The following is a 27,288-nucleotide window of genomic DNA, read 5'->3' on the forward strand; positions in this document are numbered from 1 at the left end:
AAAATAAGCCAGTAAGCTTTCAGTGTGTGCAGGCTTTTCTTTATTTTCTCTGGGAGGGGGCTTCAAAAAGCGAAAATATAAAACCCACTTCACCTTAGATTACACAAAAGCATGACAATGTAGCGCAGTGTACTCTTTGCAGCCTGATGTCCTTTGACGCTGAGTGCCATGAGCTTGAAGTGTCAGGGAAATTGCTCAAGTCTGCAATTCAAGTAGCATCTAAAGACAACGAGACCCTGCAAAAGTCACAGGAAATAAATAGGCCCACATTTGGGCAGGTGGCTCTGTTCTGTGCACATTTGAAGAATGAAAGGTAGAAAGGACATGTTTAAACTGTTTAAAAATACTTGTAGTTCCTGTTGTATTTGTTCTATTTATAAGAAATTAGTCAATAACATTTTGTTGAAATCAAATGACCTTCTGTTGTGTATATGTGTGTATGTGTGGTGTAGGTTGTTGGGGGGTGCACTGCACGACATCTCCCTGAAAAGAGTTTTTGCAGGATGTCTGCATACAGCAAAAAAGGCACATCCAGTTTAAGGCATCGTATAGAGAGAAAGGAAGAGAGGTGTGTTTGTGTTTACAGAAAATTAAAGTCCAAACCATATGCTATATTTGTCTGCTGACAGACTTTGATAAGACATATAGATGGCACTGCAAAAAGAAAACCCTTTGTAGGTTATGTTGACTGGCAATCCATGGGGTGAAAACCATGAATGAAATGCAGGAGAGACTTTGTGAATAGTTGATGAGCATAAACATTTAATAAGCTTTCTTTTTGTCAAAATAGCTTACAGGGATAAATAAGACTTCTTACCTGTAGCTGATGATGATGATATCAGAGTTAAGCACAAGATGGTTTTACAGGGTAATTAAAAAGGAGCAATTAAATGGCACCAAGGAACTTCAGATTTACATTGCAACAAACATGCATTCATACAACATTCATTTTCGAGATAAAGACACAGATATACAAATCTGTCATGAAACAGGAATTTGGTATTGCAGGGTAATTCTACATTACTAAAAACGTAAATACCTGCTACTTCACCAAGCCACCTCAATACAACAGGCAGCAACATTTGAGTGGATGTTAAACAGGTTCTGTATGTATGCAACAAGTCACATTGAGTTTACTTTAAAATTTAAAAATGACACTTGTGTTTTGGGTTTCACAGAAATACTTGGCCAATGTGACAATAATCTACCAATGGTGAAGAGGATGAAGTAGAGGAGTCAGCACAACAAACAAAAAAAAACAGTCAATGAACAATTACTAATCAGAAATCTGTCATCATGGGATATATAGTTCATGCACCAAACATGCAGTTTATCAACTTTGTCAGCCAGAAACAGACATTTGCCTCCCTATAGTTTTCATTTATATAACAAAATAAAGAACAAATAACTTCTATTTCCACTTCTACCTTTTTCTTCGATGAAGACAGCTGCATAAGAGAATTTTTTCAGCCTTTTTTCCTCAAAGAAAGTGATTCTGGGCATTGTTTATATAATGCTTACGATTATATATGATAACAATTATATTTCAGCAAAAATGCCAAAATTGGCGTTAACATATAGATATATGGCCTCCCCAAAGTCTCCAGTGCAAGAGCAGTTTTTACTTGGGCTGTAGTATAATCCAGCTTCATGTACTGTCATATTAGATTTTAGTTTGAAGTCTGTCTTGGCTCTTTCATTTACTAGCAAATAATTACAAGTTCTTTTACACCCTTATTATTCTCCTGCAGCTTGACACAATCCTCAATGTTGCTCTTTTCTTCATCATCTACTTTGTTCTTCTTTGCTTCTTCCTCTTCCAACATCACGCCTTGCTCTAGTTCTTTGTCCGTTTCACCCTCTATCAATTTTCTCTTCCTGTCTCGGAGGGCACAAGGTAAACAGTTTGCCAAAAAAAGGACCATGAAAAGGCAAAGCAGAGACAGGACAGCACCCAGACCGACCTGCAGTTCATGAGCACTCTGCCTGTCATTCTTGTCTCCATTTTCCTGGCTGGGAGAAAAATACACTGCGCTATCCTCTGGGCTTGGCATCAGCACGGCTTTTTCAAGAGTGTTCCGACTTACTGTTCTTCCATTTCTAACGTCATTCCTTCTCCTTTCATCCGAATTATCGTAGTCATTATCCATACTTGCATTCTCTCTTTCATCGTCTTCATTTTTCTCCAATTTTGATGGGTAGACTTCACTCTCTGATTCAGTTAGCATGTCTGAAATGTCAAACTTAAACTCCTCACTGTCTTCATCATTTCTTCCTAGCTGCAAGAAGTCCAATTCCAAGTTGACTCTTATCCATCCCGATCCCTTCGCGAGCCACCTTGCACCCTCTGCTTCATCTTTTGTGCCCATTTCACCCTCACCAATAGAATTTATTGGCCACTCATTGCAGGATGAAGTTAAAAGTTCTGCACGCAGTAAAGGCCCGCCTCCATCACCCTGGGCGAAGATACGATGGCTGGTGTCAGGTGTCACCACAACTACCGTATCAGCAAGAGAGGAGAGGTGCAGGAAATACGGAAGGTCACCAAAAGAGGACAATGGAGAAGCGGTGTCATCACTAAATTGGAGCCAGATACTGATGGATGCTTCCTGGAGAGAGAAACAGATACTTAGTAGTCATGTTGTCACACTGGCAAGATCCTGGATTCGTCTGACTTGCCCGCCCATTCCATTGTCTCAGTGGAGTGGTGTAGATACTTGAAGAATGGTGGTAAAAGCCACCAACAATGAACTTCTAAGTGAAATGGGAAACAACTGTTACCCAATTCCGTGCATGAACTGAAGAAAAGAAATATTATTAGTGATTATTGACGCAAAAGTGGTAGATGGGACCTTAAGGGTTTTAATTATATCATTGTCGAGTTTTTTCTTAAACAAAATTATGTGATTACTGTGTTCAATTGTGCTTGTATGCTTCAATGTATGCAAAGAGGATCTTAAATAGTTCTTCAAAATAGAGCATTTGGGCTACTTGTTTATTCATCCGGCCTGAGGATCTTCATACTCTTGGCAAGACTGTTTTTTACAAAGATTTATGAGAGAATTATGAGACAACCTAATGTCAAGACATTTATAAGAGGACCTTGATACCTGCACTTGTTCTGAATGTGACTACGACTCACCTGGTGAAGGTTATACAAAATGTTATAAGCTGTGACTGTTGCCGTGACGATAGAGGGGTGGATGGCGCTGCCTGTGACTGACATACCAAGCCCACTGATCACCTGCACAGACAGGTCTCCAGGGGTGACAGTATCAGCAGAAACTGTAATGTCACAGCTGCCTAGTACCCCATCCCACTGCTCAGCAACCACCTACAATAAATTAACAAAAACATGATGTGGAAAGTGGTACACAATAGGTAGACTCAACAGGTTAATGAAATTGTCACTAACGTGTACGGTTGTCACTCCAGGGTGTAAACCAATCAGGGTGTTGTGGCTGATGGAAGCCACCCGAGGGTCCTCTACTCTCAGCCAATTATGAACCAACTCTGTCACATCCATGAACCAATCAGATGAACCAAGGAGATTCGTTGTTCTGCCCTGCACGTCCTTAGCTGTGAACTGAGTAAGAACCTGAACCGAAGAGCGCTGATACACTGGCACACACCTGACAGAAGATGGGACATGGAAACATACCAAAGGACAAACAGTAAGCCTTGAGACATTTTTGACATCTATCTGTATTATTAGTACATGTTTATTTGCCAAAGTGTAAGATGAAATTAACGCAATTTGTAAAACTTCCACAAATACAACAATATAATCAGAAATTTGGTGCAATTTTTTTGAGCACAGAATTACACACAAACACATGCACAGAAACAGGACAAAGAACATAAACACAAGAACTTCATAACCCCTACCCTTTTTGTGTGAGGTGGTTCCAGCCATCAATTACATTAAGAATAGGATCTGTCACAGAGACAAGCAGTGGAACTGAAGGTGCCCACACCTCCAAACACACAGAGCCACTCAGTGTGCCCAGAAGAAACTCTACCACGGCACATAAGCTGCCCAAACCTGATTCACTGCCATCGACAAAGAGGGAGGAGCAATCATTGGACACCTGTGGTTGGGATCAAGACCAAGGACAAGTTAAGATGACATGAGTCAACCAGTCAACAAAGGTTTTATAAACAATGACCTTTTGATTATCTACTGCTTCGGTGTGACCATTAATACAGATGCCAACTGTTGTTGAATTCATCTGAAAACAAATTTTGCATCTTGCAGTGGAAGTAAAAGTCCAAATAATTGTAAGCTTTAATATCTTAAATTCTTGGAAATAATGGATGTAATAAAATAATTATATGACTAGTCTTCTTCTTCTTCTTTACCTTTTGGCTTTTCCCTTCAGGGGTCGCCACAGCAAATCAACCTTCTCCATCTAACCCTATTCTCTGTATCCTCCTCTCTCACACCAACTATCTTCATATCCTCTCTCACTACATCCATAAATCTTCTCTTTGGTCTTCCTCGAGACCTCCTGCCTGGCAGCTCCAATTCCAGCATCCGTCTACCGATATATTCACTATCCCTCCTCTGTACGTGACCAAACCATTGCAGTCTGGCTTCTCTGACCTTCTCTCCAAAACATCTAACATGTGCTGTTCCTCTGATAGACTCATTCCTGATCCTATCCATCCTGGTCACTCCCAAAGAGAACCATATCATCTTCATCTCTACACCCTCTAGCTCTGCCTCCTGTCTTTTTATCATTGGAACTGTTTCTAGTCCATACAGCATCGCTGGTCTCACCACTGTCTTGTACACCTTTCCTTTAATTCTGGCTGATAGTCTTCTATCGCAAAGTACCCCCGAAACTTTTCTCCACCCATTCCAACCTGCTTGAACCTGTTTTGCCACCACTTTTCCACACTCTCCATTGCTCTGGACTGTTGACCCCAAGTACCCGAAATCCTCCAACTTCCTGATCTCCACTCCCTGTAGCTTCACCGTTCCACCCGAGTTCCTCTCATACTCTGTCTTGCTGCAACTAACTTTCATTCCTCTCCTTTCGAGCACATACATCCACCTCTCTAGATTTTCCTCAACCTGGTCTTTGCTCTTGCTACAGATCACAATGTCATCTGTAAACATCATGGTCCACGGAGATTCCTGTCCAATCTCATTCGTCAGCCTGTCCATCACCATTGCAAACAAGAAGGGGCTCAGAGCTGATCCCTGATGGAGTCCCACCTCCACCTTGAACTTCTCTGTTACCCCTGCAGCACACTGCACCACTGTCTCACAGCTAGCATACATGTCCTACACCAGTCTAACATACTTCACTGGATAATAATGGATAATAATGACAGTGACAATTTGTTGAGCCCTTTTCCCAAAGTGCCGTACAAGTGAAGACTGATAAAAGACACAAATAAGTGAAGCTGCACATTGATATAAGTTATGCCACCGATATTATAGCGAGGACTCCATAGGGTCCAATTAACCTACTGCATGTTTCTGAATGATGGGAGGAAAGTTAAACACTGAAAAAAACCTAAATCGACACTGGGAAAACATGTAAACTCCACAAAGAAAGGCCCCGTACAGAACCAGGAACCTTCTTGATGTGAGGAAGTCCTAACCACTACATCCGTGGCACCCGGGTGTAGATCATTTACATGCAGGCTGCAATTAAATGGTCTCAAGTACAATAAGCAAAAGTTTGGTCTCCATTCTTAGCAATATTCATTTTGACTGTGTTATAGCAAACAGCATGCATATTAATAAAGATTTATGTTTCCATCATAACAAGAGAACTTCAGCTTCAGTTCCATCGGTGAGTCTAAACTGTCTTATGAGGGGGTGGACAGTGGACACAATCTTTATATAATTGAAACTTGTAGGACATGTTGTTTTGTTTTTTTGTTTTTTTTGTCATTGTCATTTTTGTAAATCATTGGTATCTTCCACCAGGAGCTTTGGTATTGTGGCTCTCTGACTTGAATATGCTGCATTATGCCTGCAGCACAAAGCAGGGAAGCATTGGCTTGGTGTGCTGTAGGCAGCACAGATAAAACTGTGGAGAAACAACATGTGCTGTAGCTCAACATCCTACTGACAGCGAGGCTATTAACTGCTCTCTAAGGGGGTGGATGGTCTCCGTATTCACACAATGGCCCCTGCTAAGCCAAAGACAAGCTGGATCTAAGGGCTGACTACTGAAAAACCAGAGGTTGCAGGATGTTTTACCTCAGTTAGGGGCCAGCCACCTCTGTTAAATCAACATATCATGATGCCCATGGTTGCCTTTAGCGAGAGATGGAGGCTGGATTGCAGTCACTGTCCATGCCCTCTGGCACAGAATTGCAGGAGTAACAGGAAAGCCCATATGCATTTGACCAAATGGATTCAAAGTCATACCAATATAGAACTTCCAGCCATGGGCCACTCAGCCATTAAAATGCTCAGAGTTCAGTAGCCAGGTACGCAGTATGGTCTTTGTGAATGAGGAGGTGACTGCCATTGTGATATGCCCCCAAATATCATCAGCTGTAACTACTGCCAGCAGCTTTTTTTTTTCATTACGAACAATCTCCACTTGCAAGTGGCCACTGCATAGTTCAGAGCTGAACCAACAGTGTCTTTGAGGGTATTATTAATTTACCATCAAAGAAAGGAGTCCTTCTTTGTGCAGGATTTAGTTGTCAATATTTTGTACATTAACGCCATCTCCTATTTTTCTTCATCACTAACATTACTGTAGGTGTTCATCCTTGATAACAAATAGGTCTGGAACAGTCTTTGAGAAAGGATGATAGCTGGTGTTTCTTTTTAATGAATGCTGCGTTTGTTCTTATTGTCCTTGCCAGACTGGAGAACTACAGTCTTAACGCCATGGGTTACTGGTGTCCCAACCACATCAACAAGGGATTTCAGCAAGCTAACAGCTTTAGACTAAATCTGCATGTTTCTCCGATATCATAAACTCATGCGGCAATACCCAGCATCCAACATGAATCCTCAGCAAATTCACACTCCTCATGCCACTTTTCTTCCAATCACTATCACTATCTGAATGCTGTTAGAGTAATATTCCATGGAAAGCAGGCCAGTAGTATTGGTAGTACGTAGTATGCCAGGTTGTAACATGGAAATAGGAGATCTCAAGTTGGCAGTCCAGAAACAATATTCCAGTGTCACCAAAAGAGCAAACCAATGTATATCTGGCAGGTGGCCCCCTATTTGCATTAGCAGGTGATGGGGTGTCCCTGAGTTTTGGCACAGGGGTCAGGCAGTTGCACACAATATGTTCAGGTTATCACACCACAACAGTGACCTGTTGGAAGGGGCGCACAACAATGAATGGTGAAGTCTACTGCAGAGGTTGTTCTGGGAGATTCAGGACCAGCCATCCCGCTATGAATTTGGAGGTTGGGAACCCCTGTTTATCTGTGTGTGTATTCTTCTAGCTGTGTGAAGAATAAAACCCCAGCTTGCTCAGGTTCAATAAGTACGTGGGTCATGGTGAGATGATGTTTATCTCTGGTGTAAGCCCCTAAAGGAAAGCATTGGAAAGAAGCTCATTTGAAAAGATATCGAGAACCATGCTTTGCTACATCAGATGTGCAGCTGAATATCTATGGCAAGGTGTCTGGGCCTCCTCCGTATTGACAGCTGGCTGGCTGCTTTTGCTTCTTTGGTCGATGCAAAATCAATGTCCATATCTCCTCTTTAGTGCCATGGTCAAAGCCTAAGGTGTTGCTGCTCTGCTTGATTCACTGCAAGGAGCTCAAATAATTTCTTTGCTTCAAGGGCCAGTGCAGGTTGGACAATATCCTCCTCAGTGATCGAACCACTGTGCCATGGGGCCGGTTGAACTATGATTCCACGGTGTTTTGGTAACTTAGTGAGAATCCAACACATGGCAATTGTTTTACAGTGGGTTGCAAATTTGGGGGGCAAGTTTTTTTTGTGACAGAAAATGTGGAGGCCAGATATCACACAAGTGGCATTGCAATGGAGAGACTGGGGAGGCTGCTGGACACCCCTCACTTGCCTTCTAAAGTAACATTGTAAATTAACAGAGCTCCACATTTACTACTCCAGCCACACTCACATATTCTTTAACTCATATAACATGGAAGCTCCATAATGAATTAATTTAACATGATTGCATCAGACTCCGCAAAACAGTCCAGTCAGCCTCTGCAGGAGTGTCACCAGCAGGGACAGCATCACTCAAATATTGCAATATAGAGTTCTAAAACAGTGCTGTTATATGGAAACACAACAACCTTAGTAATTATATTGTTAATGTTGATCATCAAAAGAAAAATATGTACCTTGAGAATGTCCTCATTGGTAGAACGACATGTAACTGCAGAGGTGACATCAGACACTCTCCCATCACGGCTTATGGCCAACACAATGACAGGAAGTGACACAGGTTTGTTGGTCAGTATGGCTGTGTTGATGATTGTTTTGCTCTGACAACAAAGAATAATAATTCAAACATTAAAAATTATTATAACTTTGGATTGGAACTGAATTAATACCTGACATACCTCTGTTGTGGGAGCGATTCCAATAATGGGTCGATCAGTGAATGAGAAGGTGCTCACTGCTGCTCCATGAGGTGATTGGTGGCTACTGTGTCCTGAGTACTCCACCCACCAGTTTGCTGCAACTGCCATGGCAACGCCGAAACTTCGCTTCAGTCCATCTATAGAAAGACATACTACCTGCTGGAACACAGTGGGACTGTCGAGGAAAAGCACTTCTGTTACTCATATGGAAATAGTTTCAAAAGGTAGTTTACATCATTTGATTTTTTTGGCAAGGCAGAGAAATGTTGAAATTTTCCCTTTTTTAAGGAATAGGAATTTGCTTCATGATGTAAATGTAATTGACTTATTAAACCAAATATCCATTATCCAAATATTTTCTTCAGCCGCACAAATACAACCAACAATTGCCAGTTTGAATATGTATATATATACACTGCTCAAAAAAATAAAGGGAACACTTAAAAAAACACATCCTAGATCTAAATGAATGAAATATTCTTATGAAATACTTTGCTCTGTACACAGTTGAATGTGCTGACAACAAAATCACACAAAAATGATCAATGGAAATCAAATGTATTAACCCATGGAGGTCTGGATTAGGAATCACACTCAAAATTAAAGTGTAAAAACACACTCCAGGCTGATCCAACTTTGATGTAATGTCCTTCAAACAAGTCAAAATGAATCTGTGTTGCTTCCTGAGTGGACACTATGATTTCACAGAAGTGTGATTGACTTGGAGTTACATTGTGTTGTTCAAGTGTTCCCTTTATTTTTTTGAGCAGTATATATATATATATATATGTATATATATATATATATATCAATATTGGATATTGAAATATGTAGTTTATAGACATTGTGCAAGGACCACTGACAAAAAAAAATATTGAAATCCTTCCAAAAGAATTTCAACCCATTTTAATGAATGACTATCAAATATATAATCAACACACACACACACAAAAGACCATTGAGTCTACATGCTTTGCTAAAGAAGTATCGTAGTTGACGCACAGGAAAGCAGAGTTCTTTTCCTCACCCAATTTAAAATTTGAGATGGTGACAACCAACCCAAAGGACTGGTGAATTTTTTAGAAGCAAGCTTCTTTTTCACAGCTGCCCCCAGGCAACTGGTCTGTTTTGAATGTAGTTTGAGAGTATTTTCATAGGTTGGTCAGAATTGGGTCACTCAAACAAAGGACTTATTTGTGAATTTCGCCAACAAAATTGTTTATGTTGTTCTTTTAATCGAAATAATTTAAACTGTAGACTTGTGGATAATTTTATGTTGCAAGATCCTCCTCCTTGAACTGCCACCCTGGTGGAGGGGTTTGCATGTCCCAGTCTCTATGAGATCAATTGTCAGAAGCTTTAGGAGGAGGATTCTCCATCCCTCTGGAGCGGCCCCCAGTGAGAGATGCCAAGAAGATGTGGACATACTTATTGATCCCCAGCTTTAGAGGTTCAGGAACCAAAAGGTTAGCCTCTTGCCACTTTCAGGTGGAGGAATATTGTTTTCACTTGTTTTTCACAATGCACCAAAAAAACACTCAGAGTATGCAGTCTTTCAGGAGACCTCAGAGGGAACGTGGGCAATGACAGTAAGCAGCCCCCGGCCTTCATGATCTGAACCCGAGGAATGTTTTGTTTCTTGACTTCTGTGCCATGAATGCATGGACTCCCGAGGGGGCAGTTTGATGACCGACTTTATGGTCATATCATTAGACTTGTGGCCACATGTCTTGGACGCTCAGCAGATGAGAAGGTTTGGGCTGTAAACTGATATCTACCTGGTGGTGAGTTTGCTGGCATGGTTTGAGAAGATGTCAATCAGACATGGCAGGGCCAGTAGTAACTGTCTATTGGGAACATCTGGTAGATAGGAGCTTCCCTGTCAGAAGCGGACCTTGTTCCATGCCTCCATTGTGGAAGCAGCTGACTGGAGCTGTGGTTGTAAGTTGGTTGGTGCCTGTTGTGGCAGTAACCTTCAAACCTGTTGGTGGACACCAGTGTTGAGAGATCAGGCCTTTTTTGGCATGTGGGGCTCCAGAGACAGCTGACAGGTACTGGCAGTACAAGCTCCTGGTTTGGTCTAGAGACCAGGTCAAGAGAAAGGCCAAAGATCAGATTTATGGATGTAGTGAAAGAGGACATGACGTTAGTTGATGTGAGAGGAGAGGATACAGAGAATAGGGTTGGATGGAAAGGGTGATTTGCTGTGCATAGGAGTTTGCCCAACCAGTCTGCATGTATTTTGCAGACTTGGTGAACATTGAACAATACTGCCCTAGGAGTGTGGGGTATCAGATCCCGTGATATGGGCCATTTGGTCCTTGTACAACTGGTGTCAGAGCTTTGTCCGCATTGCTGGTGGCAATTTGGATTAACTTCCAGTGAGGGTTGGAGTCCACCATTAATTCTGTACATAAATTTTGTGGACAGAATTTCGACGTTAAGCTGGGGTCATGAGGGGATCCAAGTCGGGTTCATCTGGCTGTAATCCCCAGCTCTCACTTCAGGGGTTTGCAGGGCTGGAATGAGAATCAGCACCTCAAAATCTGAGACCAAGGTCCTCAGCCAGAAAAAATGATTTAATGCCCTCTTTGGTTTGTGGATGAAAACCTGCTCCAAGTGGAGGAGTTCACTTAATTTGGGCTCTTGTTCATGAGTAGTAAGAATGTAGCTGGAGATTTAAAGGCTTTTTGCAGCAGAGGTTGCAGTAATCTGGAATCTACATCAGTTTGTTGTGGCAAAGGAGGAGCTAAGATAGAAGGTGAAACCGTGGATTTACAGGTGTTCCTTCCCTCACATATGGTCATGAACGGGGGGTAGTGATTGAAGGATCACAGATACAAGCAACCAAAAGAGCTCAGAGTATAGCTGCTGCACCTCTGTATCAAGAGGAACCAGATAATATGGCTAGGTTGCCACCTGGATGCCTCCCTGGTGAGGTGTTTCAGGCACATCCTACTGAGACTCTGGGAAGGACCCAGGATATGCTGGTGGGACTATGTGGGAATGACTGGTGAGTCCTCTGAGGGCATAGAAGCTTGATCAAGTGGTCTGGGAGGGGGAAGTCTGGACCCCCACAACCTGACCCAGGATAAGTGGTAGAAGACAGATGGAAGGATCTTGCAACAGAAACTTTTCAAACTTAAATGGTTCCCAAATCTATCAAGCAAAGCACCAAAAATGTCACCTCACTCATTCTAATGATAGGCTTCTTCATTTAATTGAAAACTTGCTTATTAATTTAAATTTGCATTTTTTTTTGTTTGCATTAAACTTTGTTTCATTCTAAACACCCCAAAAATAAAAATAAATTAAAAAAAACAATATAAACCCTATGAAAAAAAAAAAAAAAAATTCTGTTCGGTTTGAAGCAGGGAAGGTCTGAGGGGTAGAACCTGTGTTTACCTACTTTTGATTATGCTTGAGTGAGCTGGCTTTAAGACAGAGGATGGATACTATATCATGTTTCGAGCCCTGGGTTCTTTCCATGGTAACTGCCCATAGGTCAGAGGTCAGTGTCCTCTGAGCCACCATTGATACCAAACCCTTCTTCACCTTCAACCTGCAGAATAGTTTGTTTGAATTTAATCATGACATATTACAGCAACACATATACCCCTGCCACTTAGCACATTAAACTTTCTGTTTACCTTATCACAACAAATTCTGCGCTGAAGTTGGCTCTCACATTCACAGAGACTCTGATTGGCTGTCCTATGAGTACAGGCCCCCTATGGTAGGAAATTAGGACATGTGGGTCCAAGTTGAGTTCCTCCACTTCTTGGCCATTTAAACAGGATTCTTCTTTAGTTCCACTCTGGACCTTTCCCTTCTTTTGGCCAATAGCATCCTCTTTCAGGGTAACAGCTTTTATATGGAAGAGCTGCCTCTGGGCCTGAGGCATTTGGTCAGTTACGCAACTGAATGGATGACAGTTGAAGGGAAACCCACACATGTTAAAAGTTATGCAGAGGAACAAATACAATTAGGAAACATTACAGAATGTGAAACCAAAAGTGTTATATTAAGGATAGTCTTCACAACGTACCTGCTTTTTGTTATCTTTGTGTCAAAGGATGAATAATAAAGTTGGATTTGGTTCATTGTCAGACCTTGTTGGTATCTTAGTGCACGTGGAACCTCCGAATGAATTTTTCCCCTATTAGCTGCACCATATCTAAAAACAATGAATTGGGTTAGAAAGGCATCTCATACACCAAACAAGACAACATTGCACATTTTTTATTTCACAACTAAACTTAACCCATCTCTTGATCTCATGTTTGTTGCTATTGCTTCAGATGCAACACGATTTTCTAAAAAAAATACTTTCAAATGTCTCATATACTAGAGGGCAGTGTTACAAATGCTTGACCAAATCGAATACGCTGGACCCCACCCTCCACCTGTTAAGTGAAGAGCTAACATATATCCAAACATAATTAATGACTGCAATCTAGTATTTGCTGTAATAAAATTAGTTGTTTTTTTTCCTCTTGTTTTTTTCTATTCCGTCAGCATTATTATGTAAAACCCTAGCACCCTTTTCTGACTTTTCAAATGATTAAATATTTTTTTTATTTTTGTCTGTTTAAATTTGCATTCTGCGGATAGAAAGTTTATGCAGTTAAATCCTCTCTTTATTTTTGTGTTAATCCCTGACCTGGATTATTTCTGTCCTGATGGGTTAGGGTAACCTATTTTGATATTAGGAGATTATTAGCTCACTTTGAGAGATCCTTGGGAAATGGATAGGAGCCAAATCAGCTTCATTATCACAAGTATCAACCAGTGGGTTGGAAAATGGATGCCCTCTCTGCCAAACCACAGCAACTCTCAGGCACATCCTAACCAGCTGCAAAACCATGCTGTCCCAAGCTGGTACACCTTGAGGCATAAGTGAGTCCTACGCCAACTGGCAATCATCCTGGAGGAAAGGTTTTTCATCCTGGAAATGGCTTACAGCACCCAACATCCAGGCACTTATCCAATACCACTTTGTCAGAGCAGGACAGGGACGGGTGGAAACAGCAACAAGAGTGGATAGCAGCCTTTTGGGCGCTATAAGAGACTGGAAAATGCAAGTTGATCGAGACCAACAACTCAAGTTTTTGGATCTTGTATTGTGATCAATTTCACAGAAATCCCTGTTCAAAGTTGAACTATATATGCCATGGGAGGCCACAGTGGGAGAAGCATACGACCAGAAAAAGTACACTGACATAGCTTCTGAGGCACAACAACTAAGGTGATGCAAACAGGTGCTCCTAGTAGAGGTTTTGCAGAGGTTTTGTGGTCACCTCCATAACCAGGTGGGGTAGGAGTTTGGGACACAACTTCAGGATAGCAGAAGCAGCAGTTGGATCAAGTCAAAGAGGAAGGACCCAAAGTGGGCTGAGAAGAATAGCAAAGAGGGGTAAAAGCGGAGGGGGGGTGTACCTGGGATGCCATGTATTGCCGTTATGCCCTCTGGAGTTGTTGTGGGACGATTAACGAAACATTGATGAAAGAAGGTGCCCACCTGAAGACCCTGATGATGTTGTTATACCCCCCCCAAATAAATCAAGGGAGTAATTAAGTAATTAGAGATATTAACATCTAGTCCTACAGCTGAACAGATTGAAATCAGATTTTGGTTTGAGAATGCACTTCATATGAATGGCTCTAGTTATTTTCTTCACCTGTTAGATGCTGGTTATTGTCTGTTTAAGATCAAGTTGGTGGAGGGTTTCACGGCTCACCTTAACATGATCTGGACCCACATCAAATTCCCTAGGGAGGATGTTAAAGATAACAAACTTCCTTTCTTGGACTGCTGTGTACAGGTTCAACAGGACAGGAGCATAGAGATTGAGATCTAGAAACCAATACACACTGACCAATTCTTGCTATTTGACTTGCACCAGCCCCTTGAACACAAGCTAAGAGCTCAGAGCTCTTCACCCTAGATCCAAAAAAACCATTCCATCATCTGTTGAAGAAAGGAAACTGAGATTCAACATGTGAGAAAGCCCTTAAATCTTGTGTGTAGCCTAACTGGGCCTTTGCCAAAGCAGAAGCAGAGCAGGAACAAATGCAAGGACATTGTCATACCTTATGTACATTGCTGGTATTTTGGAAAAACTCAGATGGGTTTTCAACAAACTCCCAATAATGCATCAAATCCCGGAATACCGTAAGGCAAAGACAATTACACCTGGAGGACAGAGTATCTGAGAATAAGATTGAGAATGTGGTGTGTTCCATCACGTGTAAAGAGGATTATCACTTAAATCCAGATGCTGCATTCATTGTCATTGAGGATTTTAACCACTACGAGATAAGCAATGTCCTCCCCATGTATCACCAGCATATACGCTTCCCAGCAAGAGACAACAATGCTCTTGACCAGGTGTACAGCAGCTTGAAGGATGCTTACAGTTGGGAACTCAGGGTATGCTTATCGGAGCAGACAGATGTCTTTACAGACACTTTCATCCTGTCCCTCACCCATGCCTCTGCTTCAAGTCCACTACAATTGTATCCCTCCCCAAGAACCTGCCACAATGACTCTCGCCCTTTAACACTCAACACAAACCAAAGTGATTTGAAAGGATAGCCATAATCCACATTAAAAGAAGAATCCCAGATACCTTGGACTCACCACAATATGCATACTGGAAAAAAGCACAGCCCGAACCCACTTAGAGTGCGAGGATACCTACATTCAAAACACACAGTCATTTCACACAGACTTGCTGAGAAGCTCTTCAGCCTCGGTCTGACAGGTTTCCTAAACAACTAGGTATTGAACCTTCTATCAAACAGACCCAAGTCAGTCAAAGTTGGAAACCGGACATCAAACACCAGAACTGCAAGCACAGGGACCCTCCAGGATTGAGGGATGAGCCGTTTGCCGTGCACTCTCTGCACCTTTGACTGAGTGGTATCCCAGATCAACACCAACATCATAAATTTTGTGGACAACACCAGAGTCATTTGACTGATCACCTGTGGGGAAGAGACATTGTACAGTACAGAGGTGACAAGACTGGTGGACAGGTAGGGACAGGGACAACCAAGGAGATGAATATCGATCCTGGAAGGAGAAAGGAGCAGCACACCTCACTTTATATTGGAGAGACACAGGTAAAGAGAGTGGAAACCTTCAAGTTCCTCGGGAAATTAGCAAGGATCTCATCTGTTTTCACAACAACCGGCAGCTTCTAAAGGGAAGTCAAAGCAGAGGCTGTACTTCCCAAGGAGCCTGAGGAAATTTAGCATGTCCACCAAAGTCCACAGCAACTCATTCAGAAACATACGGTCATTAGCTCCATCACTGTGTGACATGGAAGCTGCTCAACTCATGATAGGAAGGGTCTTGATAAGGTGATCGAAACAGCCTAATCACAATCTCTGGAGCAGCGTCCTCGTCTGTCCGGGAAATCTACATATCAAGGGTCATCAGGAGGGCCCACTGCATCACAAAGGACATTTCACACCCATGACACAGCTTTTTACACTTCTCCCATCAGTTGGACTCTACAGGCGACTGAAAGCAAGAACAAAGAGACCTAGTTTTTTTTCCTTCAGGCTGTCTGGCTCCTGAACTCCCCTGACACTACAAAACCCCCACTGGCTGCCAAAAATGGCCAAGTGCCACTTTCCACAGCCTCCTTAATTAAACAACAGTAAGCATTTCCCTCTTAATTACGATTTATTACTTACTTAAATTATTACCGTAAAATAATCTACTTCCTGCCTGTACTGGTTTAGTACGTCTATGCAAGCCGTCTCCAATACTGTTGTGTGTTGTCACATTGTTTTGTTTTATTCTTATTGCTATCTGCCTGGTGTGAAGAGAGCATAGAAAGTAAGAATTTAATTGCATTACATGTACATAACTATAAAAAATTCTCAATCTTAATAACCTCTGCAGAAAAACATGGCCGAACACAGAAGAGCCACCACGTCAGGACAGGACTCTGCACCTGAAGGACAAAAAGCCACTTCTTTGAAGACAGAAATGTCTGAATTCTGGCCAGAGAAGACAGACGGTTTGAGAGAGGAGTCAAAAAAGCCATCTTTGTCAAGATGGAAAAAAACATCCCTGAACAGAGGAGCGGGTCTTGGATATAACCCTTCACCGGCATACAACGCTGTACATCCGTGCAGCCATCCAAACTAAGATCAACACACACAAACTAAGTCTGCACTCTCCAAACAACCCGGAATGATCCACCACCGAAACTGGCCTGAGCCTCAGTCCAACTGATCTAACACGGTAGTCGCTAAATGTTTTCAAGCCATGGACCGCTATTTTACATGCCAGCGATCCAAATGTACGGTCCTATCTGGAGTAATGGCAGACGGTGTTACTCAAAATGTCTTCCTCATGTCCACTCTACTCTATAATTGTTGGATAATTTTCTGTAACCATTCTATTTTTGGGGATTTGTTTGTACTTTTCCACTTCTCTCCTGTGAGACACTCCCATTGATGCTCTCAAGGTCCTGCAACAGCCCTAAAGACACTGTTTCATGTTCCATTTTATCTGTTTCACCACCTGTTTTGTGTGCACCATGTACTCCTCAATACCTGTATTGTTAACTCCTTTGTATAAAAGGGACTTGCTATAACTAATAAATCAGAGTCCCACTGGAGACAAGCAGACACAGCCTCTATCACTGTTTCTCTCAGCTCCCTCTATATACGACCTAACCCCCGATACAACAGGCCTCATCCACTATCGGTCAGAAGATACAGACCCTAGCCGTAGACTGAGAGGATGAGGAGGGCCCGTCGCTGTGGTACCCACTGGTCGCCACCACTACCACGCCTTGTTGAGCCGCATTTTGTAATAACAGTGCATTTTGTAATAAACGTCCAAAATGTAATAACTTTTTCATTTCATTTTGTAATAAAGCCGCATTTTGTAATAAACTGCCCCAACGCATTTTGTAATAAATTTTGCCGCATTATGTAATAAGTTATTACACATTGAGAAGATTATTACAAAATGCACTTGCAACTTTTTTATTTTCTAGGAAATGTAATAACATGGTGCATTATGTAATAACAATTCTAAAGCATAAGTTTGTTAATTGTATTTTATTTTACTTAAAAGTATTTGTAAAAGCTAAGTCTATTTTTAGTATCACTGTATTAGCCTAGTAGCAGTACTTAGCAATTACTATCAGTACACTATTCAAAGGTTGCATTAACAGAGTATATTCTATAAATTTCATGTTATTACATTTCCTAGAGAATAAAAAAAGTTGCAAGTGCATTTTGTAATAATCTTCTCAAAATGTAATAACTTATTACATAATGTGGCAAAATTCACTACAAAATGCGTTGGGGCAGTTTATTACAAAATGCGGCAGTTTATTACAAAATGCGGCTTTATTACAAAATGAAATGAAAAAGTTATTACATTTTGGACGTTTATTACAAAATGCACCGTTATTACAAAATGCGGCTCAACACGCCTCAAGACTGTCCTCAACGGTAATCTTGTTTTTGACGCTGTCTGTCTCTGCAAAACAACCCCAGCTCATAAAGGTGTAACATTGGAGGCTGCCATGTGGTGAGGTCGTTTTGAGGGTTTCATGGCGTCATTAGCTAGCCGGTCACCGCATATTAAGCAGAGAGGTTGTGGAGTGTGTTAATCACCTTTTCGATTAAATAGGACTCACTCTGAGACACTTCTAGTGCCTCATCGTTAGCTTTTTCTCCCTCGTCAAGTAAGCTCTCTTGTGACATTTGCAGGCCATTTTGGCAAGGGTTAGCTTTCTGACTGACGAATGCATGGAAAAATCCTAGGACAGAGCAAGCAAAAGTAGCAATATTTTGAAAATAAAGTGCCTAGAAGTCTAATAAAAATAAGATACATATGATTTTAAACAGCTTTAGTCTTTCTTTGCAGCCCGGTACCAAATGGTCTGTAGTCTGGTACTAATCCGTGGCCTCCTGGTTTTGAGACCTCTGATTTAACAGGTTTCTTTTCTTTTACAGAATCCAAACTTTAGCTGGACTAGCACCTATTCAAATTCTAACTTAGATGAGTGTCCAGTTGCACTTTTTGTTCCCCCATCAACATCTGCATTAACACAACAGCCACTTTCAACCTAGATTCTGCAAAAAGACATAGCAAGCCATCTAAACTTAGACTAATACCCCAACTCTACATTCTTCATCCACTGACATCTTGAGATCCTCTGCTGATGCCCCAACACCTGTCAAACTGCAGTTTGACCAGTCCTTCTTCCACACCCCTGTATAAACCAGTAGCCAGACAGCAAAATCTGCAGCCAGAAAGAGATTTGCTGGTCATATGTGGTCAGCAGGGGCTGCCAGGTAACCTCTGCATGAACTTTTGGTACCATAAAGGACTGGCCTAATGTGATAATGTATGCAGGCAATATGTTCCAAACATTATTTAGTTTTGTCATTACCTTTGGCTAAAAGTAATCTTCTAAGGTTTTAAATTTTATGTTCTGATGGCCATCCAGTTAAGTTGAAATGTTATGTAATAAAATTCAAGTTTCTTTTCACTTCATACATGCTGTTCTTGTATTTCTTATCTACTTTTTCAACAATGATTGGTAAGCTGAACTTGATTTTCTACATCAAAATGAATTATATTACAGAAGTAAAAGGTATTGTTATATATTCATATATATTGTTATATGAACTTCTAAGTAGTACAATATGTGCCCTATTTTATGCCTTTATGGTATAAAAGGATGTACAAAACAGTCTGGAAGTCAGTCTGTTCTGGACTAGGCTCAGGTATATATCTTTCACATAAGAATAAACTACTGAATCGAACTCTGGCCCCAGTGCTTCACTGAAATATTCTTTTTGAGAAGACTCATGCCTATGTTGATGTTAAGAGTAAGATGTAAATTACATCTGGTCCAGACCTGGTCTTTGACCTTTCACAGAAGACATTAAATAGTGGGACAGAAGCTGTCAAGAGTGATTTTATTTGAAGATTTTCATTTCTTTTTTGCAAGATGAAGACTGTGTCTTCAGGTATTTATTCACGCATATAGCGGTTACTTGAAAATCTTTCTACAGTTTTTGCATGTGTCACCTTTTCGGTAGTTTTCCATCTTGGGATTGTATTCACTTCATAAGAAGAACTTGTGAACTAACGAAATAATAACTACTTAGTTATTCACCTTAGTAAAGAAGATTCCTGACGGCTGAGATGATGTCTGCCCTGTTTCCGGTCCCGTTTCTGCAGACGCCGACGGGAGGGAATGATAGATTGCTTGCTGAAATCTTGATGTGATTGGTTTGTATATTGACCTTTGAACCAATAACTTGGCAGTGTCAGAGTTACCACACAAAGCCCTAGTGGAGGCTAAAAGAAGTGGATAAATAAGAATAAATAATAATCAAACAATGACAGATAAGTAAGACACATCTTGAGGTGGTTAGGACATCACCTGTGTGATGCAGGACTCTCTGCGTTCCTCTGTATCTTTGAAGGCATGTAGAGTTACACAGGTACCTTGAGTTTTGGCGTTCCCGTGTTTGTGAAACATCGCCTTCACCGTGAACCTCTCCTGCCCTCCTTCATCTCTCTCCCTATCAACATGCTCTGAGAGGAGGGAGCCAAAAAGAGGATGCGAGAGAGGGAGGACATGGTCTGATATGAGCTGTGGAAAGATGAAAATTATCTTGTAAGTTGTCACTAGCTGTGTAAGAATTAGCTTGGGTCATTTTAAACACAAGCTTGCCATTTCTGTCTACCTGTGTAACAGAGTAAGGGCCAAATGAGGCCTGCAGTCCTGGTCTTGGGGTCTGGCCGGGCGGAGGCATCATGAAAAAGCTCTGAGAGAAGGAGAAAGGGCTAGAGTTGGAAAAGAGAGGGCCCAACTCTGCTTGAGATAGAGGGAGAAACTGCCAGGGTGACGGAACAACTGACATGTGTACCGGCAGCGAGAGAGGGAAAGGAGACTGGGGAAGAGATGGAGGGACTGAATGACAGCAAAGAGGAATATAAGAGAGAAACATATGGTAGAATGAATGAAGAATGTCTAAAAAAAATCCAACATAAATTCCTGTAGAATCAGCAGCATTACTTCTAGTTTTAAATGCATCCTTTGTAGAATCAGCAGCATTATTTCTAGTTTTAAATGCATCCTATGGAGTATGTCACTTTATTTTATCTTAACTTCTGGTGTATGCAGGTGTCTCAGTGATTGGAAAAACTGTTTGAGTTGAAAAGTGGTGAATTATCCTGATTTACTTGTGACTTATACTGACACCACAATGGTGACTTTGAGTCCAAGGTAGTTTCTGTTTAAAGTCCCATTCGAAAAATGACTAACCACTATAATTAAAATGATAAAATAGTTAGCAAAATAAAATTGCAACCTGATTCACCCTTCCTCATTTGACTAGAAATAGGTGAAAAGTCTAAAATTGACTCATTATTCCTTCTGTTGACCATGTGACCAAGAATCTTCCCAGCAATATAATAAACAAAATGACAACTATCCAAATTCATACAAAGCACCTATGCGTTAGTCCCTGTCAGGTTACTTTACGTAATATGTAAACACGGGCTGAACAAGATGAAAAAACAAACAAAAGATAAGAACTGATACATTTTCACAAACATTGCAGCCTTTCATCTTGTTTTACAAATCAATAAAATTATAGGTTATAAATATCCTAAGAGTACTACCTACTATCAATTTTTGACAACTTTGGAATTTTTGAACCCGCTTTCACATAACCTCTCACCTTCTGTCTTGGTCATAACCTACTTCATGGTCTGATAGTATAATTTGAACAATTATGAGTGATTTTATTTTATTTCATTTTATTTTATTTTATGCAAGAGTCAATTTCCACTAATATTTAGAATAGTTTGAATACAAATAACATTCCGTTATTAGGGCTGAAACTTTGATATGTTATTTTGGTTAATGAATTACATAAAATATTGTGCACTTTTAATTGCACTCACTTACATGGTAGAAAGTTTATCAGAAGCACAGTGTGATGGACAATGCTGATGAGACTATGCTGGCTGATTGGAAATTTAATTGAAGAAGAAAACTACTAGTATTAACAAAAACTCTGTTCTTTGAACTTTATGTTGGAAGGAGTTTCCGTATCATTCAAGCTCTTTAATCCTTCATTACAACTTAAACACAAATCATGTTGGAGCTGGTGCGCAGATCAATTATTTTAACTTTACCGTGAAAGATATCAGCATTGCTACTTTGAGCGAGCAGCCTCAATAGTCAACACCCAACCTAATGTTAAGGTTCAAAATCAAAAACAAAATGTCAACAACACCCATGCTGGAAAAATTGACCAATTCACTGGCAAGAGTTTCAACTACAGCTAATGCAAATTATGAACTGGTATCCAGGGAGACAATGTAAAAAGAAAAAAGAAAAATCCATGATGAAAGATAAGTAAAACAGAGAGCCACAGATCACTGAATATCCTTTAGTCTTTCTGTCTGTTCATAGTGCGACTGTTTGTTTTTTTTCAGATTTTTTCATACATGATGTTTGAAAAAGTCTCACTGATGAGGAAAAAAAATAGCAGACTTTGAAGTTATCGCAAATTTATTCATAAATTATGCAAACTTAAATTTCTTATTTCTTTGGTCCAATATTGAAATGCAATCAGTTTTAATGAATTAAGGACAAAGTCTCTAACTAATTGGATTTCTGATTTTTTTGATTGAGTCTTTACTCCAATGTAATATTAAAAAAAACTTACCTACTGTGAAAATCCAGTATAGCAGCAGCACCCTGACTGGTCCACTGCCCCTCCACACACCAGAATAATTCATTTGTCCCATCACACCAGACCTGATATAGCACAGAATGGTGTCTATCCATCCATGGTCACTATGAAAACAGTCAGATTTCAAAATAATTCAACAAACACAACCAGAGATGTTGATGAGAGACTAAGTAAAAGTTTTACAATGGAAAGCAAGCTCTTAGATTTAAATATAGACATGTCTCTATTTCAATTTATTGTTATTTGTCTTCTGTTCCCTGTCCTCTGCCCTGTGCTGCTGCCACACCAACAAAGTACAATCTTATCTTATTTTATCTTATCTTATCTTATCTTATCTTATCTTATCTTATCTTATCTTATCTTATCTTATCTTATCTTATCTCATCTCATCTTATCTTATCTTATCTTATCTTATCTTATCTTATCTTATCTTATCTTATCTTATCTTATCTTATCTTATCTTATCTTATCTTATCTGTGCAGGACTGTCTCAGAAAATTTGATAAAGTTCTTTATCTTCTGTAATGCAATTACAAAAACAAAGATGTCATACATTCTGGATTCATTACAAACCAACTGAAATATTGCAAGCGTTTTGTTATTTTAGTATTGCTGATTATGGCTTAAATCTTAAGAAAACTCAAAAATCCAATCTCAAAATATTAGAATATCATGAAAAAGTAATTTTTGTTTTTTTAATTGTAATACAGAAGATGAAGAACTTTAGCACAATATTCTAATTTTCTGAGACAGTCCTTTATATGATGTATTACTTCCGGTACCTCTATGACACAGTGGCATGCAATGGGGTTCATGGCTCATGAACACTGAGTCCTTTGGAGTCACATTTACCATTTTAAGATCTCAAAAGAGGGAGCGAGAACACTTATTCCTTATTCAATTAGCAGTATGCATATTGACTACCCGTAATGTTTCATATCTCATCAGCCTTAATACTTCTCACACATACAAATAACCAACAACACATTCATAGGTACACATTTGTCCCAGAGAGAACATTTCTCTTACAGGAGCAAGAGACAATAGATAAAGCAATTTTTCACCCTTCACGTGTTATGCATACAATTCTAAACAAATAAAAGTATGGAGTGGTGTGCAACGCAATTTCAATTTTGACCCTCTGTTAAACTTTGTTGTTTTTGTATTTATGTTTTTGTTGCTGTGAACTTGAAATTCTGGTGCTTTATTATTTTAATACAGGTTTTTCATTAAGTGGATAACAAGGAAAAGAAGAGAATAAGTCACTAAAGGTATTTTTTTTTTAAATACTTAATTTATAAAACATGGTGTCATTACAATTTTTTATGAAGCTGAAAAGTATTGTGGTCTTAAATTCATTTGTATTCAAAGTCCTTGCATCTACCCCTCTTAATGAACAACTCAATTTGTTGTAAAAGTGGTCCACATTTTATTTTATTTTATTTTATTTTATTTTATTTTATTTTATTTTATTTTATTTGCTTTATCCTATATTACTTAGAGAAGGGTGGCAGTAACAACTATATGTCCCCTTCATGGTGCGGTACAGTACTGGCAACCTCACTTCATTACTTTTCTCTGCAGTTGACTGTCCGATCAGGAAGAATATTTCTATCACGCACTTAGATGAAAGACATTGCACAGGCTGTAGAAATTTACGGTGTATAATAAAACCTTCTACAAACATATTAGTATCATGCCTGAGAAACATGCCAATGCTGCATCTTGGGTTTCTGTCCTGTATTTGATCGTGATTCATCTTTTTTTACCCAAGATTTTAAAAATGATTGTATTCATTCAGAAAATGCATTCATAACACAGATAGGTGGACAAATATAAATATTCGTTTTACGTTCTAAAAATATTTTTTTTGCATCTCAAGGTGCAAATACCATGGAATAAATCATCTGAGAGGAAGAAAAAGCCCTGTAATTATTTCCTTCCATCTACTCCCTTCAGAGGTCACCACAGTGAATCAGCCTCTTCCATCTGGCCCTGTTCTTCATTCTTCTCTGGCAGTCCCAACCTCAGCATCCTTACTATCCCGCCTCTGTACATGACCAAACCATCTTATTCTGGCCTTCCCTGACCTCATCTTCAGAACATGTGACCTATCCAAAGAGAACCCCAACATCGTCATCCCTGCCACCTCTCTGTTTCCTGTCTTTTCCTTATTGTCACTATTTCTAAACCACACAGCAACGCTGATCTCACCACTGTCTTGTATACCTTTCCTTTAATTTTGTCTGGTACTGTTTTATACAACATTAATTTTTCTCCATCTCTTCTAACTCACTTGAATGCATTACTTCACCTATAAACCCCTGCATTTACTATATATGATCAAATTTATATACTGCTTTACTGAACAAAGTTTGTGACTTAAGTTGAACCAGTCCTATATACTGATTGAGCTTTGCTTAACATGTGATCCATTTCTGATATTTGATATGTTCACTGAAGGTCATCATACTTCCTGTGTTGAAATGTAGAGATGATAACAATTGAATGAACATCATTGAGAAAATTAGTTGTTAACCAGTTTTAAAACACTTGGGGACAGAAATATTTTAGTTATTAGTCCTTTCTAGTTTTATCTTTATCTTAATATTATGGAGTACTTTGTCAGACAGGCACTTTTTCATTATTGCACATAATAGTTGCAGCTCAAAAAAGCAAACAATTCCAATTTCAGCACTATATTTTGTAAGCGCAGCCATAATGATAAGAACACTGGAATTCATTTTAATGGACAAAAAGTTGTTTTTCATACCCTCAAGAATACCACACAGGGCAGCTGCTAAATAAGCGTACAATATTGGTGCAACAGTTTTATTCCAAGTCATTTGATTGACAAGATAATAAATTAATGGTTTTATTAATGTGTGCTGGACCATACATCTAATCACAAGCACAAACAACAAAACAAAAAAAATAGAAATCAATTTTCCAATAATGGAAATATCTTAAATGACGCTGTTGCTTTACAGTCTCTTCTGGAAAGCTATAAGTCAAGTAAAACCTACAGCCACTTAAATCCAAAGTCCTGTCACTGTTTACGCTCTTAATTTCTTTTTCTACTTAAAAAGACATGGTGTAAACAGATTATCATATTTAAAATTTGCGAGCAAGACGAAACAGATACTGTATCATTACGCTATTTGAATGAGGCATCACATTGACAACATTTTAAAACGTACTTTAACTTAAAATCTATTTTTGACACGGATATTTCATTCAATTTTGCTGCAGCAAATAACTAGCTGTTTTGACAAACTGGAAATAAAATTTGGTGAGAACATTACTCATCACATCCCCACATCATCATTATTCACAACCACAAAAATGCACTGTTAAGAAATAAGATGGCACAGATTGTTGGGAACGAGAGAGAAATTAAAAAATGAGATCGAGAATACCAGTTCTTATTTAGCTGCTCTTTGTGATCAATAATAAACGCTAATTATTTTTCAGTAATTGAATCTCTAACCGCTTGTGTAATTTTGACATCTTTTTTGTGTATGTAGACACTGATGAGCATATTATTCCAAAAATGTCTTTGAATTATTTTTATAATTTGGCATTAATGACAAGCTTTAAAAAGTAACAATATGGATTAATGATAAACAGTTTAATTGATGAAGGTGGTACATGACTTGGCTGCAGGAGAATCACTTTTTATGGATAATATGTTATTTTTTGTTATACATCTTCAATTCCTCCCTTCACCTTGAAATACAATCTACATATTGTGGATAGAGCAGTTGCCATCTTGTCTTGATGATGTAATATGGAAATGAGCGATTTGAGTATTAGTGTAGTTATTGTGCCTAAGTTGTGGGTTGTTCAAAACAACTGGATTTAACTGTTTATTCATAGAATAGAATAGAATAGAATAGAATGTGCCTTAATTTTTTCCACAGTGGGGAATAAAATTGATGTGATTGTTGAAATAAGATAAAACCCAACTGCCAACACTAAATGATTTACCCTGAAAAAATAGGTTCTTGGATTTGAAGACCAGTGTTTGAAAATGTATCAAAAACGAATGGTGAAAGCTAGATATTAAACATTTAAACCACAGGTGAATTATAGTCAGAACTGAATACTGAAAGATCAGTGTAAATTAATTTCAGGAGTAACAAAGAAGTATGCAATTGTTGCCATTTATAAGCAACATTTTATGACACTTTTACTTCTGGTATTCTTTTCCACTTTTTGGATTCATCTTGTGATTTATTCATCGCCGCTATTGCAATCGCTCTCCAGAATTTTGTCATGGTGTGAACCTAGGCCGTATATCACAGTGGCAATAACCTTAATGTATACAAATAGACAGACAGCATTTCATGCAAATAGGGATCATCCACATTACTGTTATATGAATATAAACACATTTGCCCAGATCCATAATAACTTTCAAGTTGTTTCAGGCTTTTAAGGTCCTTAAAATAATCAAGAACATAGCATTGTATTCTTTCACTCACCTGAATCTATTTAATCTCCAAAAGGTAGTTTTTTCTGCAGTGAATATTAAATCTTCAGTCAGTGAGTCTGACTTCGTCTCAAAACTTGATTTAAAAGGAAAATCAAACATTAAAAGATAAGTGTATGAAATCAAAAGGTTGTTCCCTCTTCTAATTTATCTGATTGTGTGCTGCTGCTATAAACCTCTGGTCTGTGTTTCATCCCTCCCCTCTGTGCTAGATTCACACACTACGGATTTATTTCTACAAAACCGTAAATAATCCTCCCTGCATCTCTGTTATGTTCCCCCTCCCTCCTTCTTTTAAGTCTCATTTTGTCTTATAGGCTTTTCTCCTCGCTATCTTTATTCCATCCTTCCCTCATTTCATTTGCAAATAATTGGACAAAAATACTTGCGCTTCAGAGAATCAAATGCGTACTCTATAAAATGTGAACAGATATTAGTGACTATCTCACTATCTAATTCTCAAGCGT

The 27,288-nt window shown here is 39.4% G+C and overlaps 1 protein-coding gene across 5 annotated transcripts; it reads right to left on the reverse strand.

Annotated features, from left to right (window-relative positions):
• Window positions 1–819: 819 nt before the first annotated feature.
• On the reverse strand, window positions 820–27,047 carry tmem132a (transmembrane protein 132A). Of its 5 annotated transcripts, XM_086176781.1 has the most exons (15): window positions 26,814–26,949; window positions 22,300–22,430; window positions 20,480–20,531; window positions 20,305–20,385; window positions 19,998–20,210; window positions 19,728–19,912; window positions 12,608–12,736; window positions 12,210–12,479; window positions 11,969–12,121; window positions 8,539–8,734; window positions 8,317–8,460; window positions 3,889–4,091; window positions 3,416–3,632; window positions 3,143–3,334; window positions 820–2,609 (listed from the first exon to the last, which is right to left on the reverse strand). In XM_086176781.1, exons 2-15 carry the CDS (start codon window positions 22,419–22,421, stop codon window positions 1,704–1,706), a joined length of 3,063 nt encoding a protein of 1,020 aa, XP_086032907.1. In that variant the 5' UTR covers window positions 22,422–22,430; window positions 26,814–26,949; the 3' UTR covers window positions 820–1,703. The 5 variants fall into 5 exon arrangements, with proteins under 5 accessions (XP_086032907.1, XP_086032908.1, XP_086032905.1 ...); XM_086176782.1 differs by lacking the exon at window positions 22,300–22,430 and having other exon boundaries at window positions 26,814–27,047; XM_086176779.1 differs by having other exon boundaries at window positions 20,305–20,531; window positions 22,300–22,391; window positions 26,814–27,047.
• Window positions 27,048–27,288: the final 241 nt, after the last annotated feature.

The sequence above is a fragment of the Fistularia commersonii genome, chromosome 29 (genome assembly GCF_037954325.1).
Source record: "Fistularia commersonii isolate RoL2024-O1a breed Wild chromosome 29, RoL_Fcom_v1.0, whole genome shotgun sequence".
Classification (NCBI taxonomy): Eukaryota; Metazoa; Chordata; class Actinopteri; order Syngnathiformes; family Fistulariidae; genus Fistularia; species Fistularia commersonii.

What these genes read in the sequence shown, in the direction of transcription:
- tmem132a (XM_086176779.1), bottom strand. Translation starts at nt 26,923, where the DNA reads ATGTTTGATTTTCCTTTTAAATCAAGTTTTGAGACGAAGTCAGACTCA. An exon ending in TCACTCAAGCATAATCAAAA is followed by an intron (nt 8,735 to 11,968) that starts GTAGGTAAACAC and finishes TTTCCTCGACAG; the next exon opens with TCCCACTGTGTTCCAGCAGG. An exon ending in AACCACCTCACACAAAAAGG is followed by an intron (nt 3,633 to 3,888) that starts GTAGGGGTTATG and finishes ATCTTCTGTCAG; the next exon opens with GTGTGTGCCAGTGTATCAGC.